General features: G+C 37.3%; 1 protein-coding gene across 1 annotated transcript; it reads left to right on the plus strand.

The window, feature by feature from the left end:
- Positions 1–5,236: 5,236 nt before the first annotated feature.
- On the plus strand, positions 5,237–8,419 carry LOC113288050 (protein CLMP1-like). The gene has a single exon (XM_026536991.1). It carries the CDS (start codon positions 5,615–5,617, stop codon positions 7,982–7,984), a length of 2,370 nt encoding a protein of 789 aa, XP_026392776.1. The 5' UTR covers positions 5,237–5,614; the 3' UTR covers positions 7,985–8,419.
- Positions 8,420–22,405: the final 13,986 nt, after the last annotated feature.

Raw genomic sequence — 22,405 nt, forward strand, 5'->3', positions numbered from 1 at the left:
AATTGATTGATTCAAACACACAACCTGTATTATTTCAATTATATAAACAAATATAATGCGGAAATAGAAATAACACAGACACCAGAAATTTTGTTAATGAGGAAACCGCAAATGCAAAAAAACCCCGGGACCTAGTCCAGATTTAGCACACACTGTACTAATCCGCTACAGACACTAGTCTACTCCAAGCTAACTTCGGACTGGACTGTAGTTGAACCCCAATCAGTATCCCACTGATCCAAGGTACAGTTGTACTCCCTACGCCTCTGATCCCAGCAGGATACTACGCACTTGATTCCCTTAGCTGATCTCACCCAAAACTAAGAGTTGCTATGACCCAAAGTCGAAGACTTGACAATAAACAAATCTGTCTCACACAGATAAGTGTATCAAAGGATCAATCTGTCTCCCACAGATAAACCCTAAAAGGTTTTGTTCCGTCTTTTGATAATGATCAAGGTGAACATGAACCAATAGATAATCCGGTCTTATATTCCCGAAGAGTAGCCTAGGTTTATCAATCACCTCACAACAATCTTAATCGTATGGTTGCGAAACAAGATATTTTGGAATCACAAACAATGAGACGAAGATGTTTGTGAGTACTTTTTATATCTTGCCTATCGGAGATATCAATCTCAAGCCAATCAATCTTATTGTACTCGTACGATAGAAGATGCAAGATCAGATCACACAACTACGATAAAAGTAGTATCGGTCTGGCTTCACAATCCCAATGAAGTATTTAAGTTGTTAACCTGATTTAGAGAAGAAAACCCAAGTTTAAAGGAGAATCGACTCTAGCTTATGCAACTAGTATCACATATAAGGTGTGGGATTAGGTTTCCCAGTTGCTAGAGTTCTCCCTTATATAATCTTTCAAATCAGGGTTTGCAATTAAGTTACCTTGGTAACAAAGCAATCAATATCCACCGTCAGATGAAAACCTGATTTAAATTCAAGCTAATATTTTTCAACCATTAGATCGAAAAATTAGATTGTTACACACACTTGACAATGCACACTTCTAGGTTTGTTAACCGTACCCAAACGTATGCACTTGTTGGTTCAACAATAGTTAACCAAATGGTTAGCCATATGAGCATTCCATATCAACTATGTTCTTCTTCACCATAACTAGTTCAAATGATTTCAAATTAACTAGTTAAAGAATTGTTCAATTGCAAGGAAATCTCATGTACTACACAAGACACAATTGAAGCAAAGATGATTTGATTCACTTGAATCGGTTCCTGAACTTTTATAGCCACGGTTTGCAAACTGCATTCCTTAGTCTTTTTAAGTTTAAGTTCAGAAATTATCTTCAGATATATAACCTTTTCAAGTTCTCAGGCTAGGTTCGCGGACTTAAGTTACCAGGTAGAGTTTACAAACTCCAGCATAAATTCTCGGTTATGAGAACTTCGCCGGTTCGCGGACTTAGCTTCATGCAAATAGTTTGTCAACTCCAGCAGAAATTTTCGTGTTTGAGAACTTCGGCAGTTCGCGGACTTGGCTCACGCCATTCTTCCGGTTCTCTTGATCAACAAAGTTCGCAAACTTTGATTCAAGGAATAAGACTTATACATAAATGTGTTTCCACAACAATTCTTATGTCCACCATTAGTTATGTAATCTAAACTCTCATTTCAATCATTGAAACATTCTTAGAGGATGTTATATAGTTGTTACACCATTTCTCGTCAAAGAAATTTTCAAGATGATTGAAACATATCATGACTTTCGTCATATGGTAAAGATAAACTTGGTTAAAGAGAAAATCTTACCAACTCATAGTTCGAGATATAGATAGGCGAGGTATACTCGGCTCGAAATACCAAATGTGTATAATCAAAGTTTATATATATAGCATACGACTTCTTGTATCAAAGAGTAGGAGATAGAGTAGATATACTTTTGAGTGATATATAAGTTCAAGTATTCACATACCTTTTTGTGGAGAAGTTCCACCGGTTCCTTGAGTAGTTCTTCTACTTGTATGATGAATCTCCATGAAGTCCTTGAGCTCAACTACACTTTCTATCCTAGTTTGAGACTTAGCTATAATAGACTAGAAATCAAGACTTATAGTTTTGATCACTAACATTGACAAACATGCTTGAGATAGCAACGCATGCGAGTTCGACCGAGCAATGCTCTAACAATAACCATTTGGTTAACTATTGTTGAACCAGCAAAAGTTCGTGTTTGGAAAGGTTACACAAACCCAAAATAGGATATTTCATTTGTGTGTAACAAGCTAAGTTTTCGATCTAACGGTTGAGAAATATTAGCTTGAATCTAATCAGGTTTTCATCTAACGGTGAATATTGAATGCTTTGTTACCAAGCTAACATTGATTGAAAAGCCTGATTTGAAAGACTATATAAGGGAGAACTCTAGCAACTGGGAAACCTAATCCCCACACCTTATGTGTGATACTAGTTGCATAAGCTAGAGTCGATTCTCCTTTAACCTTGGGTTTTCTTCTCTAAACCAGGTTAACGATTTAAAGACTTCATTTGGATTGTGAAGCCAGATCGATACTACTTTCTTGTAGTTGTATGATTTAATCTTGTTGATTCTATCGTTTTGAGTACGACCGTAACGATTGACTTGAGATTTATATCTCCGATAGGCAATATAGAAAAGTAATCACAAACATCTTCGTCTCATCGTTTGTGATTCCGCAATATCTTTTTTCGCTACGTCGATTAAGATTATTGTGAGGTGATTGATAATACTAGGCTGTTTTTCGGGAATATAAGTCCGGGTTATCAATTGGTTCCTGTTCACCTTGATTTATCAAAAGACGGAACAAAACTCGTAGGCATATTCGTGGGAGACGGATTTATCTATTACCATAGACTTTTTTGTGTGATACATATTTGTTTATTAAAGTCTTCGACTTTGGGCCGTAGCAACTCTTAGTTGTCGGTGAGATTAGCTAAGGGAATCAAGTACGTAGGATCCTGCTGGGATCTGAGGTGTAGGAGCATAACTGTACCTTGGATCAGTGTGAGATTGATTGGGGTTTAACTACAGTCCAGACTGAAGTTAGTTTGGAGTAGGCTAGTGTCTGTAGCGGCTTAATACAGTGTGTGTTCAATCTGGACTAGGTCCCGGGGTTTTTTTCATTTGCGGTTTCCTCGTTAACAAAATTCTGGTGTCTGTGTTATTTCTTTTCCGCATTATATTTTGTTATATAATTGAAATATCACAGGTTGTGCTTTTTTCAATCAATTAGAATATCCGACCTTTTGGTTGTTGATTTAAATTGATTGACACTTGGATATTGGTCTTTGGTACCATCCAAGTTATCTCTCTTGTATTTGACAAAGACTCGCATATTTCTATTTGCTTGAGTATATATCGAATCGAGAGATTGAGATATAAACTCTTTGATATACTTTTTATCTAGATTGAGTCTGTCTATCTAGTTGATTCTCTAGAAAGTATATTGGAGTTTGTCCATACAGATTGCTAAGAGAAATATTGGGTGTGGTTGTAGTAGCCTCCGCTTTTTCAATTGATATCAAGACTTGCAGACAAATTAGACTTGATTTTTATTTGTTCTCGTCTGAGTGGAAGGGTTTAAGTTTTTCTCTTCATAAGAAGCATATTATCATCTGCGTGGTTACCTTAATGGGTGAAATTGATTTGGGGCGTTATTGTCTAGGATGTACTCTGAGTACTTTGCTTAGCACTGATGGTAACATATCCTGGTTCTTGAACTATTTGAGATGTAGATGTTTAGTGAGGAACTTTAAGGATGGATGTGTTTTTAAAGTAGGTTATAGAGATTATCAACATTTCGCAATCGGGAAAACTTCCACCTATAGACAGATAAACCTTGATGCTTATTTGTTTTCTCGAGAATGAATGTGCTTTAATACCCTGACATCTAGAGCTTATAATGCAAGCTGTACTAATACCTTGGATGGTGAGCTTGTTATGTGGACTTCGTACTCTGGATATTATTTGAGTATTTGTAACATGATGGGTGATAATTTTCTCTTTCCAGTAATTGCTATGAAATTTAGACTTTCCATACATTCTTGTGGGGTTCATAAGCTAATTGAGCAGTATGATGAAAACTGGGGTGTCTCAAGTCAAAATCAGATGGATAGTCTTAATCCTCACTACATCTGTAAAGTTTTTTTTATAAGATCTCATCAATCAAAGTGGTTGCTTCTCGACAGATTGAATTAGATTTTTATTGGTTCTCTCGTGTGTGGAATGGACTAAATTCACCGTCCTTTAAGGAGTATGAAATGAGTCTTATGTTTAAAGCTTATTCCCTGAATCAACTTATTTCTTTGAGTTCTTGGGATGAATTGCCAGTATTCAGTTTACTCTTATGTTGGACTTATCCTGCTGCCAGACCTTTAAGCCAGTTATCACCTACGGGGGCTTGGGTTGTCAGTACATATGTTTAGTATACTAGTAAGATGAAGCCTGTGTTTTTTCATAAGTGTTTTGGATGAAAGTTTCAGCTGTTTGAGTTTTCTTTTCGGCAGGGTATCGGGGAATTTTTCACTATGTTCTTTTTTTCCAATCAGTTTTTTGGCAGTCTTCTGTTTGGAGGGAATTGGTCTTGGTTTACCTTTGTTAGTCATCATGTTCTTTGGAAGAGTGATGCACCTTTGTATGTCACGCGTGGCTCATTTATGAGAATTAAACGTCAACATACCCATGTCTTGAAAGGGGCTCCAGTAGTGGTTTACTGTAATCAAGGTCATAGTAAAACTAATGAAAAGTTGGCGGAATTGAAAATTTCTTCGTCAGAACTGGACCAAGTGAGGATGTTTACTTCTATATCAACATCTCTTGTCTTGACGCTTATCTCCACTTTCCTTTATTTCTTTTTTGTTATTGTTATACTAGCATACTCTTGTTGTCTTGTATTATCCCCTTTTATAGTTAAGCCTCCAATTTTGTCTTGTATTATCCCCTTTTATGGTTAAGCCTCTAGTTTTAGTGTCTACTACATGTTTGATAACTTAACTTGTAACCATTTGATTAAAAAGAAAAATAATATAATAAAAAATAAAAAAATAAAAATAAAAGGATCATATATTGAGGTCACGGGGGAGTACAAAAGTACAATAGTCGACTGATGAACGAGTTGGATTAGGGGAGTATCTTACGGTTGGTCAATCCATTTTATCCCGATCTTACGAGTATAAGAAGTCAAAAGCATAAATACAGGAAGATATATTCGCGACAAACACAATAAAATTGCAAAATACTGCTATTTCTATCTAGGGTTTCTAGAACTGAAAATTTTTAGGACTTCATCCTCAATCCCTCATCCCTCTCTCTCTATCCCCATTTTTGGGAGCTTATCAAAACCTTCTCCAAAACCCTAAAATTCTTCCGCAGCAACAAATAATTCTGCAGCAATCAGCATAAAAAGGTTGAAACTTTGTAAGTAATTCTTTCATTTCTCTATCTTCTTCCATTATATAGCTTCCTATTTATCCAGAATTCATCTCTGTGGGCGTCTCAAATTTTCTACAATTTCTTTTGCTGTTCTCTTAAAGTCTTGAAAATCCATTTTGATAAAATCATTCAATATCATAACTCATAAGCATCCCCTCCCCAAAAATTGATGGGGAAATCAGGAGGAAAGAAAAAGAAGGGAGGTAGTGGTGGAAACAATACTAATACTACTACCACTACTGCTACTGCAAAGCCTAATATTCCTCCAAACCCACCAGTTTCTAATGGTGGTGTTAATATAGATTCATCAATCTTGTTGAAAAAAGCTCATGAACTGAAAGAAGAAGGAAACAAGAAATTTCAATCCAAAGATTACGTTTCTGCTCTTGAACAGTATGATAAGGCTCTTCGTTTAACTCCGAAAAACCATCCCGATCGAGCAGTTTTTCATAGTAATAGAGCTGCTTGTTTAATGCAAATGAAACCAGTCGATTATGAAACTGTTATTTCAGAGTGTTCTTTAGCTCTTCAAATTCAACCTAGGTTTGTTAGAGCACTTCTTCGTCGAGCTCGTGCATTTGAAGGTGTGGGTAAATATGAAATGGCATTGCAAGATATTCAGATTATATTAGCAGATACCCCTAACCATCGAGATGCATTGGATATTGTTGGGAGGCTAAGGGTTGCACTTGCACCTCGCCAGGAAGCTGAACGAGATCTTCAGAGCCGTCCTTCGCCTGCTGCTCTTGGTGCTTCTGCTGTTCGTGGAGCTCCAATTGCTGGTTTGGGTCCTTGTTTACCTGCCCGACCTGTTCCGAAGAAGTCCACGCCTTCGACAGGAGGTACAATTGCTTCCGCAAATGGTAATTCTGAAAAGACTCATAATGGTAATTCTCATGAAGATGGTTCAGAGATAAAAAATCAGCAACCCAAAACTGTTCTGAAGAATGCTAAGGGCTCGTTAGAAGAGCCTATTTCTTATCTTGACAAGGGTAATGTAAAGGACAAATCTTTTTCATCATCATTGTCGATGCCTGTTGCTCGTGGGCAGGGTTTGAAATCAATTGTTACTCAATGGAGGCTGTTGAAGCTTGTTTATGATCATGATATTCGTCGTGCACAAATGCCGGTAAATTGCTGTTTTAGGGAGTTGAGAGAGGTGGTAACCAAGAGGTTTCCATCATCAAAGTCAATTCTGATCAAGTTTAAGGATGAGGATGGTGATTTGGTGACCATTACTGGTACTTCTGAGCTTAGATTGGCGGAATCAATTGCTGATAGTACAACACAGAAGGATTCTGGAACAGAGAAAAGTGATTCTTTTGGATTGTTAAGGTTGCATATTGTTGAAGTGAGTGCGGAACAGGAGCCACTTGTGTTAGATGAAGATGAGGATAAGCCGGTGGAGGATGAAGGCGTTAAAAGTGATGAAACTGGCTCTGGAGGTTCAGTAGGTGATTCAGTAATAGAAACTGTGGATACTGAGATCAGTAAAACTGAGGGAGAAGATTCAAAGGAGAAGACTGGTGCAGGGGATGAGAATGAAGGGAAGGAGATAGAAATAGATGATTGGTTATTTGAGTTCGCTCAGCTATTCAGAACTCATGTTGGGATTGACCCAGATGCTCATATTGATCTTCATGAGCTTGGAATGGAGCTCTGTTCTGAGGCTCTCGAGGAGACCGTAACAAGTGAAGAAGCTCAAATTCTCTTTGATATGGCTGCTTCAAAATTTCAGGAAGTTGCTGCCCTGGCGTTCTTCAATTGGGGAAATGTTCACATGTGCGCAGCAAGAAAGCGAATTCCTTTGGATGAGGCTGCACCAAAAGAATTGATGGAGTCCCAGCTTCAAGTAGCCTATGATTGGGTCAGAGAGAAGTATTCTTTGGCTGGGGGGAAATATGAGGAGGCACTTAGGATCAAACCGGACTTTTATGAAGGGTTGCTTGCCTTAGGGCAACAGCATTTTGAAACTGCGAAGCTGCATTGGTCATTTGCTCTTGCAAATAAGATTGAACTGAAAAATTGGGATCCTACAGAGACGATTAAGCTCTTTGATAGTGCTGAGGAAAAGATGAAAGCTGCAACTGAAATGTGGGAGAAGTTGGAGGAGCAAAGGGCTAAAGAACTCAAAGACCCAAGTTCTAGCAAGAAAGATGAATTACTGAAGAGAAGAAAGAAACAGGGAACGTCTGCAGATGAAGCGGCCACAGGAAATGACAATCAGGGCAATGTCTCACCTGATGAAGCTGCAGAACAAGCGGCTGTCATGAGATCTCAGATACATCTCTTCTGGGGAAATATGCTTTTCGAACGTTCTCAAGTTGAGTTCAGGTTAGGTTTAGATGGATGGGACAAGAACCTTGATGCCTCTGTGGAAAGGTTTAAACTTGCTGGAGCTTCTGAAACCGACATTTCTGTGGTCATGAAGAACCATGCCTCAAATGCTGATTCGGTGGAGGGTGAGGAGAAAAAGGATGCCGATATTTCTATTGAAGCGAATGGTAAGGACGAGGATAACCAAGTTTCAGCAAGTTGATTTGATGTGTGAACTGTTCTGCAATCTTAGAGGTCTAGGTGAAGTTCTTATATATCGGTTGCATGACCTACCTCACATCTAGAATTTGGAAACAGAAGAAAGGTTCTGCTGGCAAATCTGTAGAGAATCTTGGGCTGGGAAGTTTTGGATATCTTTTGAAGCTAAAAAGCTAAAAAGAGACATCCAGTCTTCAGAGTACAACATACAAGCTTTGCTCACTCAAAATTTTGTCCGCGTTCTTCCAATCGGCATTAAAGGTGACTTTATGGTTTCAAACTTACTTGTGGTATCAATTGAGTTTTATTAATGGCATTTGTGGGCTTATTAATTTCATTCTAGTGTAATTTACACTCATTACCGTATGAGTACATCAAATTGTCTGACGTGGAAATTGCCTTTTAATTTTTACCTTGATCATATTTTCAGACCAAGCTATTTCTGGTACTTCGCTTGCACTTTTTGAATCATTAGACTGTCAGTACCATGCGATACCAACTGTATTTAGGATGATGGGGATCCACTATCTTTAAAACTATTGACTGAGATTCTAGCCTACTGGAGTTTTAATCAATTTTTGCATGGATTCTTTTTTTCTTCCGAAAATGTGACTTTTGGTTGGAAGCCAACATTTTTACAGATTTTGTTCCTGTTGTTTCATAACCAAGAATTATACTCATTTTGGTTTTCCTCTGCAAATAACATTTAAGGTGCTTATGAAATATTTATACCGAATGATAGTGGAATAATATTTGTACCCAAACCTGGGCAGTAGCTTTGGGATGCAGAAATAAATGCCTATTAGTTTCAATCTCTGAATTGCAGCACAAACAGTTTGGATTCTGAACTCTGCCAGTCCTTGCAAGGAAATCCATAGTAGGAGCACCTTTATAGCGAAGGGTCCAAACTAACTATGAGACCTTCAAAGGCATGCGAGAATCTTAAAAATCCATCAGAAGCATAAGTTGCATAAGCATTTGCAACTGAGAAATCACCTGACAACTTCTATCATCTTCTTCTGCAGCAGTCAAATTAAGAGTGTCAATAAGATGTAGAAGTTGAATAACAGCTCCAGTTCAGTTTCATTTAAATTGCTGCGAAACTGGATGTCCCAGGCGTTTCCCACCGAAACCATATTTTCCACTGATGCAAGATATTATTGCCCACCCAATTCAAAACTGAACAGTAGCACCATTCTTGAGACTGAGATTAGTATTTGCCATAACCATATACGCTAGCCCAAAAGACTAACCACTTGCAGAAGAGGAGGCTTTTGGTCCGTTTGGTTGGTTGTTTGTTTTTTTCCAAAACCATATCTCCAAATCCACTTAGAATGAAGTGACAAACTTACAACTCTTAGATTTTTATGTGAACATCAGGACTTCGGAAAAGGGCCCTTAGACCAAGCCACTCAACCTCTCTTTGTAGTACTGTTACAAGATTCCCAATAAAAATTCTCACAATTCTCTCAATTTCTTTTGCCGCCAAAGAATATTTGTCGTAATCTCTCTATATCCTTTGCCACAAAAATTGGAATGAAACATAGACAAATAACAACGAAGAAATAATGTTCCGGGAATTTTATACAAGGTTGATTTTGATAAAACTTTTGATAATCTTAATTGGAACCGCATGACAACAAGATGTTCCTAGAATTTTATACAAGGTTGTTTTTGAGAAAACTTTTGATAATCTTAATTGGAACTGCATGACAACGCACTTGCTAGATTTGGCTTAGGCATTATATGGGAAGCTGGACAAAATGGTGCATATCTTGTAAAGGGTGAAGCTATTAATTTAGAGATCATACCATCATCTCCTTTTCTGTTACTATCAATGTTTAAGTTCTCTCTCTAATACCTAAAAGGGAAGTTGATGATGACCAAATTTCAGGATTTAAAGTTCCTCAGAATGATAGTATTACTAATCGTCTTCAATTTGCAGATGACTTCGATTGTTTTCTTAGATGATAATGAAGATCAAATTTCCAATTTTAAATAATATTACGCTTGCCTTTGAGTTATCACTGGAATTATTCAACAACTTTCCTTTTTCCAACCATTTGATTTTTTCAAGAGCAGCATCACGATCTTTTTCAAACAACTTTTCTCGAGAAAGACTACCACGCACTTTATCTTCAAAACTATGTATTAGAATCATTTTCCCTCAAATTTTAGAGATCCTGATGAAGAATTTCAAATTCAATATACTTTCACTGTAAAGCAACCCGAAATTTCTCTTTTCTTTTAAGATCTTTATCAAAATTTGAAGATGACAAGGAGTATTACTAGAAGAATTCAAGGAAGTACTACTGTTTCTACCATCATAAAATGGTGTACGTACGGGGCACACATGCGCCTCAAAATCAAAAATGGCTTATTAAAGAAGTCCGGCTGGGTTATCAAGGTGACCCAGTGGTTTATTAAGGAAACAAAAAATGGCTTTTTAAGGAAGCCTGTATGGGTTATCAAGGTGATCCAATGGTTTATTAAGGAAACCAAAAATGGCTTATCAAAGAAGCCCGGCTGGGTTATCAAGGTGACCCAGTAGTTTATTAAGGAAACCAAAAATGGCTTATCAAGGTGACCCAGTAGTTTATTAAGGAAACCAAAACTGGCTTATTAAAGAAGCCCGACTGGGTTATCAAGGTGACCCAGTGATTTATTAAGGAAACCAAAAGTGGCTTATTAAAGAAGCCCCTCTGGGTTATCAAGGTGACCCAGTGGTTTATTAAGGAAACCAAAAATGACATATTAAAGAAGCCCGACTGGGTTATCAAGGTGACCCAGTGATTTTTTAAGGAAACCAAAAATGACTTATTAAAGAAGCCCGACTGGGTTATCAAGGTAACCCAGTGGTTATTAAGGAAACCAAAAATGGCTTATTAAAGAGGCCCAGTGGATTATTTTAGAAACCATTGAAGATAAATACAAATCTCAAAGAGATAAATATAGATCGTTTGAGATAATTATGAATCTGGAGAAGATAGATTTAAAACTCTCAAGATATATCCAAATCTATAAAGATAGATATAGATCTTCTTGGATAAATGCAAATCTTGACAAGATAGACATGGATCTTTCAAGATGTGTACAAATATGATGAAGATAAACAGGAATCTTCCGGGATATATGCAAATATTGGGAAGATAAGTACAAATCTAAGTGGTTATCAAGATAACTACAAATCTCATAAGATAAAGGTAAATCTTGGGGGTTATTAGAGATAACTACAAATCATAACAATTAGATTTGTTTTCTGCCTATAAAAAAAGGCTGAAATCCAACTCAAAAGGTACACAATCACAATTCTTTTTCTCCTCTAAAAAACCTGTCTAGAAATTTCTCCGACTTAAGCATCGGAGTGTCTTTGCAGGTACCCCTCAATTTTCATCTACAATTTCTGGAGAAATAAAACGATGGGGAAGATTCCATCATCTTACACACATTTCGAGGATTGTTGGGTAAATATTTTTGCACCAACATCTTTTGGGACCGACTAAGGGGAACGTGGTTAATAATATCGCGCTTTAGCACTGAACTAAGTGATGCTTTGAGTAGCCATCTGGAGATCAAATACAATATCTAGACAGATAAAATACTTACTGTGTGCCCATGTCACATCTAAGATAGATTTCACGGAGAAACTCAAGTACAATTCGTGAAGTGATAATTCAAGAAGAATCAATTTGATGTTGGAGTCAAGTTAAGCTCGCCAACACTCGACATTCGTCATCTACCAACAAGAAAAAGCAAGATCAAGATGCAGCTACTACGTACTAACTCGAGCAATAACCTCGTAGCAATCTAGTTTGTTTGGATGTAACTATCTCGGAGATTCCAACTCGGACAGATCAATTTACGTGCATCAGGGAAAAACAGTCCGACTAAGTCAGCATAAATTAATCATCTCAGATCATTCTGCTCGTTGCGAGTCAAAAAATTTCAACCAATGCAAGTGATGGAAGATATGCGAATTCACTAATCAAAGTAGAGTCTCATGGAGAACCTCGCCTCTAGTTTCCCTGAAGAAGAACGTAAAATGTTTGATGAAAAGCGTGAGGGTCTTACATCCAGCATTCTGTTTACAAAATAAAGGCTTATGACTTCAAAGCAATGTAAAGTAATTTAAAGATCCCATGTAAATGTGGTTTCAAGACTGGTAAAGAATGTGACGTGGAATATCAATTACTGGTGAACTTTGATTTGTACGTTCACCGGCTCCTCTCGGAAAATTCGAGTGGAGGACACGAATTAGACCTAAGTTGCAGCAAATAATTGTGCCAAAACAGCATTGCCCGACATGAAGAAAAGTTCAAGACGGTACTGCTCAGGTATGACTAGACATCATAAGTCTACCAAGATGAGGAGTAGAGCTTCGAATTACCGAATTCTGATTCTAAAATGCAGCGGTCTATATTCATATGGCGAAACGAGATAAGTATCACGCATTCGAAAAATATCATTCAAACAATTTATAGAGAGTATCTAAGCTTTTGCAGACCTTACTTAATGTATGAACTGAATTACATTCAGTCATCAACGAAGCATCGTTTTGAATCCCACTTAATTATATCCAGTGAATGCATATTGCTATGCTCCACTAAAAAGATGCTAGTATGGCAGCTCGATTAAAGGCATTAACTAATATTTTTAGTAGTGAAATTGTTGTAGTATTAAAGTCACATCTGACTAAGGCATGGACAACCATTCAATTGGAAGGGCTAATTCCATTAGTTCTTTACAACTCTTACTCGCTCTGATCATAAGCTGCAGGTTGTCAGATTGCGCAAAAGCATTGAAAGAAGCTACATTTCACAACTGTGCCAACAAGAGGCAGAAGTAGAAGTCCTCCCAATTCCAAATTGATACATCACGGCGATAAAAGCCCAGACCACATGATGACAGGATTAAAGGGATGGACCCAAGCCACCAGTGAGATATGAAAAACATGGTTGTCTAAAGCACTGTCATAAGGCACACAACTCAGCTTCATCCACCTCCAAGTGCGAACTCTACTCGCAGAAAGGTGTGCACTTCACAAGGATGTAAATGAGAATCCCGGGGCAGAGAAAGACGACTTTCATGCGCCATAACAACGTGCGTTCAAGGAGCAGTTTTGTGATCATCATTCACAACCGACCAATTGGAATAAATTTCTACAATCATGAAGATCACCATCATTAGAAGAGTGATGCAGCAACGATTTTCTTCTATAAGTAATTCGTCAATGCAGCTGCGCTTGGATCATATAGCTTTTGCAACCTCTGAATCGAAATAAGTATAGCTTTTAATCAACTAGCTTCAGGAGCAACGAATTTGTACCAGCAGCTTGGGTTCAATTATTTTCGAAAAGTCTATTACTCCGTAGCAAATTACTCTCGGACAAGCTTACTCAAGTCAAGTCAACTTCTGGGTCAGATTCAATCACTCCAATCAGGATTAATCAACTCGGATCAGTCTGTTCGTTGGAGACAACCAATCCATGATATTCTATACCATCTTGGATCAGTTAAGTCGCAAATCATGAACAACAGAGAAAGGGATATCGGAGAAATATCAAAATTCAATGACGGAAACAAGTTGAAACGAGTTCTATTCTCAACCAGCGGCCTACATCAAAGTTGCAATTGCAAACTCACTGCTTACACTGTCTTGTTGTGCAAATGACAAATGATTTTTGTCAGAATTCGCCAGGTCAAGAAAGAGAGAGATTAGTGGATTTTAACTACAAATGCAGTGATCAATCTTCAGTTAAGAAACGAGCTAAATGCGTTCAATCATCTTAAGACCTCTGTTGAAGGACAAAACAACACGAGGAAGGATGGACAGGTTTAAGCAAAGCTTACTCGCTACCCAAGGAATTGACGCTTTGAGCGCAAAGGAGGAACATCGTGTCTTAACCACACTTTTAGTTCTAGTCAGAACTGAAGATACTTTTTACATGTATTTATTGAAGAAATACGTGTTTATCTAACAAAGAGAAAGACCAAAACAAAGTGTTGTGATAAAAGGATTTCAAGAACAAAAGATGGGCGGGATAAAGCAAATGTGTTACCACTAGTCAGAGACAGTCAACCTGTAACAGATTGTTGTACATTCATCATTCGTGGTACAAGGGCATCCAGTCGGCGAATGCTAGGCCGAAAAATAATCAAGAATTGTGGGTAAATATATCCTGATCGAGGTTGAACTCTAATAAACAAAAAAAAAAATTCAATGAAACCGTGCATGAGTTGTGTGGCTCAAGAAATAGGAAAGAAACTGCTCGCTGAGCAACATGAGGCTGTTGCGGAAATCATCCTGGAGGCAGAAAAGTCTGGCGCATAGGCTTTTATCTTATGGATACTTCTGGCCTTATGTGTAGAATGATGATGAGCCCGTGGCCACTTGGCAAGTAAATATTGGATATTATAGGTCCATTCCCGCTGCACCAGGGAGCGTCTTTGGCATTTGAAAATAACTCTGCAGATCATAGGGGCGGCTAATGTGTTGCCTAGCATGCAAGAAAAATCAACATGTTTCAGAAATCGAACGAAAGGGGACATCCTTTTTAATATTACTGCAAGTAATGGGGAAGACTAGGGTTCAAGAACCTACTAACGCCAAGGGAGCTCCTGATGCTAACGGTGGGACGAGAAGGTATCCACAACGCAGCTGTTATAAGACTAAGACGAGTGGCGTACTAGATGAAAAGTCCAGCCAAGAAGATCTGAGCTTGATCTGAGCTTATCAAAATAGGTGATCAAATATATGCAAGGATGGATAGAATATTTCCTCTTGATTCAAGTGTATCGAGTATAAGCCTACCAGACGCATGCTAAGGCTATATTTTGCCACAATGAAAAATGGTGTTCTCCAACAAGGGCCTTTGGCGACTACGGCTCCAGAAAACATGAAAAATGTACTTATGTCAGTTGTCACATATACGGAAAAAGGATGATTCAAGGGTCCACTACAGTCAAAGCTAAAGGTTGCATATCTGGGTCCCAAGCATGCAGAATTGTCATGCTAAAACAATATCAATCTTGCAGTAATCAACTGTACATGCTTACAAGCTATTTTGGATTAATTATTAATGGAATTTCTCATTTTCTGATACAGGGAAGGTGTCATATTTCTTAACCCATCAACAAGTTGAGGATTAAGAGGGGACGATGCTTGTACCATCATAAAATGGTGTACGTACGGGGCACACATGCGCCTCAAAATTAAAAATGGTTTAAAAAAAAATCCCGGCTGGATTATCAAGGTAACCCAGTGATTTATTAAGGAAACCAAAAATGGCTTTTTAAAGAAGCCCGCCTGGGTTATCAAGGTAACCCAGTGGTTTATTAAGGAACCATAAATGGCTTTTTAAGGAAGCCCGGCTGGGTTATCAAGGTAACCCAGTGGTTTATTAAGGAAACCTAAAACGACTTATTAAAGAATCCCGTCTGGGTTATCAAGGTGACCCAATGGTTTATTAAGGAAACCAAAAACGACTTATTACAGAAGCCCGACTGGGTTATCAAGGTGACCTATTAGTTTATTAAGGAAACCAAAAATGGCTTATTAAAGAAGCCCGACTGGGTTATCAAGGTGACCCAGTGGTTTATTAAGGAAACCAAAAATGACATATTAAAGAAGCCCGGATGGGTTATTAAGGTGACCCAGTGGTTTATTAAGGAAACCAAAAATGGCTTATTAAAGAAGCCCGACTGGGTTATCAAGGTAACACAGTGGTTTATTAAGGAAACCAAAAATGACTTATTAAAGAAGCCCAGTGGATTATTTTAGAAACCATTGAAGATAAATACAAATCTCAAAGAGATAAATATAGATCTTTTGAGATAATTATGAATCTGGAGAAGATAGATTTAAATCTCTCAAGATATATCCAGCTCTATAAAGATAGATATAGATCTTCTTGGATAAATGCAAATCTTGACAAGATAGACATGGATCTTTCAAGATGTGTACAAATATGATGAAGATAAACATGAATCTTCCAGGATATATGCAAATATTGGGAAGATAAGTACAAATCTAAGTGGTTATTCAAGATAACTACAAATCTCGTAAGATAAAGGTAAATCTTTGTGGTTATTTGAGATAACTACAAATCATAACAATTAGATTTGTTTTCTGCCTATAAAAAGAGGCTGAAATCCAACTCAAAAGATACACAATCACAATTCCTTTTCTCCTCTAAAAAAACCTGTCTAGAACTCTCTCTGACTTAAGCATCGGAGTGTCTTTGCAGGTACCCCTCAATTTTCATCTATAATTTCTGGAGAAATAAAGCGACGGGGGAGATTCCATCATCTTACACAAATTTCGAGGATTGTTGGGTAAGTATTTTTGCACCAAAAACTACTTTCTGGAAGTAATTTGTATTCAAATTGCGAGGCTTTCACATTTGTCTTATTCCGGAGGCTATTAACTCTTGTTTATAAAATCTTGTTTTCGGAGATAAAAAGTTTATTAACTCTTTCAAGTTCTTTAACAACCTTTATAGATCCTTTTAAAAGTAACGAATCGGATTCATCAGGACGATAAAATGAGCTATCAATCATGTTATCTCGAAAGTTATCATAAGATGGTGATATAGCTATGAAAAAGTGGGGGTCTAACAATACACCCCAATATTTCGCTTAGAAATCTGTATGGACAAACTCGAATAAACTTTTAAGAGAATCAACACGACTCAATCAATTAAAAGTATATCAACAAGTTTATAACTCTCTCTTGATTTGATTTACTCGAGCAAATAAAATCAGCAAGTCTTAATCAAATACAAGGAACAACTTGGATGGTACCAAAGACCAATATCCAAGGATCAATTAATGAAAATCAACAACCAAAGGTTGGATATTCTAATTGATGATCTAAACGCACAACCTGTATTATTTCAATTGTAAAGATAAACAATATAATGCAGAAATAGAAATAACACAGACACCAGAAATTTTGTTAATGAGGAAACCGCAAATGCAGAAAAACTCCGGGACCTAGTCCAGATTGAACACACACTATATTAAGCCGCTACAGACACTAGCCTACTCCAATCTAACTTAGGACTGGATTGTAGTTGAACCCCAATCGGTCTCCCACTGATCCAAGGTACAGTTGCACTCCCTACGCCTCTGATCCCAGCAGGATACTGCGCACTTGATTCCCTTAGCTGATCTCACCAACAAATAAGAGTTGTTACGACCCAAAGTCGAAGACTTGATAATAAACAAATCTGTCTCACACAGACAAGTCTATTAAAGGATCAATCTGTCTCACACAGATAAACCCTAAGGATTTTGTTCCGTCTTTTGATAATAATCAAGGTGAACAGGAACCAATTGATAATTCGGTCTTATATTCCCGAAGAACATCCTAGAGTTATCAATCACCTCAAGACAATCTTAATCGTATGGTAGCGAAACAAGATGTCGCGGAATCACAAACAATGAGACGAAGATGTTTGTGATTACTTTTTATATTTTGCCTATCAGAGATATTAATCTCAAGTCAATCAATCTGATTGTACTCGTACGATAGATGATGCAAGACCAGATAACACAACTACGATAAAAATAGTATCGGTCTGGCTTCACAATCCAAATGAAGTCTTTAAGTCATTAACCTGGTTTAGAAGAAGGAAACCAAAGGTTAAAGGAGGATCGACTCTAGCGCACAAACTAGTATCATACGTAAGGTGTGGGGATTAGTTTTGCACAATACTAGATGTCTCCTTTATATAGTCTTTTAAATCAGGGTTTGCAATCAATGTTAGCTTAGTAACAAAGCATTCAATATTCACCGTTAGATGAAAACCTGATTAGATTCAAGCTAATATCTTTTAACCGCTAGATAAAAACTTAGCTTGTTACACACAATTGAAATGCACGTTTCTAGGTTTGTTAACCGTACCCAAACGTATGCATTTGTTGGTTCAACAATAGTTAACCAAATAGTTAGTCATATGAGCATTTCATATCAACCATGTTTTTCTTCACCATAACTAGTTCAAATGACTTCAAATGAACTAGTGAGAGAATTTTTCAATTGCAAAGAAATCTCATGTACTACACAAGACACAATTGAAGCAAAGATGATGTGATTCACTTGAATCGGTTCATGAACTTTATAGCCACGGTTTGCATAATGCATTCCTTAGTCTTTAATAAGTATTAGTTTACGTTCATCATATTTAGATATAACTTACTCAAGTTCGCGGACTGGGTTCGCGGAATTAAGTTCACAAACTCCAGCAGAAATTCTCGGACGAAAACTTCCGCCGGTTCGACTGAGTTCGCGGACTTGGATACGCCACATTACGTTTCTCTTGATCAACAAAGTTCGCAAATTTTGGTTCAAGGAATAGGACTTGTACATAAATGTGTTTCCACAACAATGTTTATGTCCACCATTGGTTATATAATCTAAACTCTCATTTCAATCATTGAAACATTCTTAGAAGACGTTATATAGTTGTTACACCATTTCTCGTCAAAGCAATTTTCAGTGTGATTGAAACATATCATGGCTTTCGTCACTAGGTAAAGATAAACTCGGTTGAAGCGAAAAGCTTACCAACACATATTTCGAGATATAGATAGGCGAGATATACTCGTCTCGAAATACCAAATGTGTATAATCAAAGTCTATATATAGCAAACAACTTTTGTCTCAAAGAGTAGGAGATAGAGTAGATAGACTTTTGAGTGATAGATAAGTTCAAGTCTCCACATACCTTTTAGTTGATGAAGTTCCACCGGTTCCTTGAGTAGTTTTTTGTCTTGTATGATGAATCGCCATGGAGTTCTTGAGCTCAACTACACTTTATATCCTAGTTCGAGACTTAGTTATAGTAGACCAGAAATCAAGACTTACAGTTTTGATCACTAACATTGACAAACATGCTTGATATAGCAATGCATGCGAGTTCGACCGAGCAATGCTCTAACAATCTCCCCCTTTGTCAATTTTAGTGACAAAACTATGAATACATATGGAATACAAAATATATAATGAAACTTTAGTAGCTCCTATTCCACATGCCTAATCTTCAACATTCCTCTAAATCTTCGTCACTTTCAAGTACTCCAATGATCCCAAAGGTTGTAAGTTCAGCATCACCGTTGTTGAAGATCCGTATCTATAACAATGATAAAACATAGTTCTCAATCATTGTTATACAGTGTCATAGTATTATTACATGGTGTCAAAGTTCAATTATATCAGGACTTCAACAATAATACTATGGTGATATGTATCACTTCCCCTTAGTCAATACTCCATCTCACATGGAAACCACTCCCCTTACATAATGATCCGAAAACCATATGTATTTTTAGTGTGAACTACATATTAATTCTCCCCCTTTTTGTCAATAAAATTGGCAAAAGTACAAGAACGGGATCATAATGAAATTTCCGAAAGAGACATTTCATGACTAAAAGAAAAAATACATACCAACTAATTTAGATGCAATCATAAAGATGAAGCTAAATGCATTCTTCAAGGAGTTTTAAAGATACAAGATAATCCCTCTAAAATTCCACAGCCACACACCCCTCAAGATATGACCATTAAGCACAAGTTCAAAAGAACTCTCTCCCATTTGATGTCATTCCCGAAAGAACAACAAGAGCGACCTTAATTTCGAACGAAAAGAAGGATTCTATTGGACACAACAAATCACATACAAGTATGAATTTGAATCCAAAAACTCAATTAAATTAACCACAAGAGAACTCATGATTAATTCAACCGGTAATGCTCAACATAAGTGAACTTATGGAGACTCAAAAATACTCAATTAGATTAATCACAAGAGAGCTCATAATTAATCCAATCGAAATACACAACCAAACTAATCACAAAAGAGTAATCAATTTAATTGGTCATGCTCGACATAAGAAAACTTACGGAGCAACAACTAATTAAATAACCAAACAAGATGATTAATTTAGTTGAATATGCTCGACATAAAGTACCTTACGAAACAACAACAGAGCTAATCATGAAAACAATCAACTTAATTGTTTAGTGCTCAACATAAGACACATTACGGAGCCTCACAGTAATACAAAAAAACATGGATCCGTGAAGATCAATACTGTGGAATACACAAGGATTCATTCTATCTTTAATCGCTATTTGCATAACGACGATTAATAGACATAATCCTTGTCACATTTATTTTAACCTATCTTCCATCAAGAATTGACAATATAGGCTTAACTTTTGTAATTGTCAAAAGTCCATTCATTCTTTTATCAATATGTGAATATCGACAACAAACGAATTTACTTTTGACAAGGTATGGGAAAATCAAGTTCATTGACTGATAAGCATGTAAATGCAACATTTTATACCATATTTATATTAGCTAGGATACAATATTTTAGTTACTAATACTATTTTAGTGCTTTTGTAGAAAGTACAAGTGAATTCGATCATTCAGCGAATAAACAACAAAATGTGAGACTTAATGGTGTTTGCGACGAAAATGGCAAAATGTGGTTGGCCTGGTACTTCCATATATCAGCAACCAAAATGATGAAACAGGGTTGGCCTGGTATTTCCATGTATCAGCAACCACAATGATCAAATATGCTGGCCTGGTATTTCTATATATCAGCAGCACTTATTATGTTGGCCTGGTATTTCCATGTATCAGCAACCACAATGATAAAATGGGTTGGCCTGGCATTTCCATGTATCAGCAATCAGAATGATGAAATGAGTTGGCCTGGTATTTCCATGTATCAGCAACCACAATGATAAAATGTGGCTGGCCTGATATTCACTATATATCAACACCACTAAAGTTCTACCGGCATCAGAAAGACATCTTGTATAATCGTGGGATTTCAAGTTATTTGTTCCTAATGCATGTTCGTAGCACCATTTACAGATGGAAAGCTCATACAAAGAAATCTCTGCTCAACCAAATACCAGAAATCCACTAGAGGCTTAAGTGGGACGTCGGTCCACTATCACAACAATTGGCAGTGGAATGTACAGAGAACATGCAAAATTCTTTGTTCTTCAAAGCCAAAGAAGGTTCCATTCTTAGTGGAATGTTTAAGCAGCTGCCTGCCAACATCTTATAGTAACAGTCTGTTTACAAATGAGAGTCCAGTGGTAATTGGAGGTGTCTGTTGGCTGGAGCTATTATTGTTCCGAGCTGCTCAAGTCCTCGGTGTTGTTGGCAGTTATTGGCTTCACCCAAATATTGTGTTTCGAATTCACACGACGACTGAGTTAATTGCAGTCAGTGGAGTATTTGGTTGCAGGCAGCAAATCTGGAGTTGGATTCAGAATAAGATGGCAGGACTAATGCTGCAGGCAGTGGTGGATCAACGGGTGGAGATGCTTGAGTTGTTACGAGCAAGGCAAGGAGAGAATTCAGGCTACTAGAATTTGGCGGAGTTGTTGACATGGAGGTGGCAAGGATACGAGTTGAGTACAGACAAGAACAAAATTAGTTATTGTTGGTTGGAAGTGGTGTATGGCCGATAGGGATTATGGAAGTGAACTATGGCTGCTGCCACTAATCAGCTGGTGATGATCATGATGAAGACAAATGAGAGGATGTGAAGGGTGTTTACTGATTTCGGAGGCGAACGACCAAGACAGTTCTGAGCTCGAAATGGAGAAAGTAAGGAGATGTTCAGTTGGTCAGGGAGATGGAAATGGGGGCTGTGTTGTGATCAGACTTCGGAAAGCTTGAATTGGGAAAGTCTGAATATTGTTGGAGTACATTGGCTGGATAATCATGATTGACACAAAGAACCGTAGGAACAAGAGACACCAGTCTGTTATGGCAGCAACGATGAGTGCTGCAGCGAAGTTGGAGGAAGGTGCTAAGCCGACCAGGGGGTGGATAGGCAAGTTGGAGCCAGTATTGGACCGGTGGATTGGGCCTTGGAAGATACGATATTTTGCTAGGTCTTACTTTAGTTTTGTTCGCAGCAACACAGGTATATAAGACGAGGGACTGAAAACAGATGAGAAGAAAAAAGTCCGAGGCGGCTGCAGAGCCGTGAAGAGGAAAAAACAAGGGATTGCCTTTTTGATTTTATTTTCTCCATGGATTGCTAAATTGTTTGTTAGGGTTTAAATGGAAGCCAATTAGTTGTTTAAACACTACGATGATATCTCTAATAATAATTCATTAACTAGTAATTTTTCTTCATATAGCTTGATGTTTAATTGTTTACCTGATTTTCTTGATTATTTATGCTTTTCAATTGATATTTCGTGCTTCGGTTAAATCCCTTGACGTTATATGCTTTAGGATTGATATATAATGCTTTAGAATCACTACACATGAAGCGAAGGAATCACAACAGAGAAACTAGATTTTAGAATTTAATATATCATCTTCCGAGACATGAGATTGATTTTGAAATTTGTCTTGAGTAATAAATAGAGATTA

The sequence above is a fragment of the Papaver somniferum genome, chromosome 6 (assembly GCF_003573695.1).
Source record: "Papaver somniferum cultivar HN1 chromosome 6, ASM357369v1, whole genome shotgun sequence".
NCBI lineage: Eukaryota > Viridiplantae > Streptophyta > Magnoliopsida > Ranunculales > Papaveraceae > Papaver > Papaver somniferum.

Coding starts and splice junctions, on each gene's coding strand:
- LOC113288050 (XM_026536991.1), top strand. CDS start 5,615: ATGGGGAAATCAGGAGGAAAGAAAAAGAAGGGAGGTAGTGGTGGAAAC.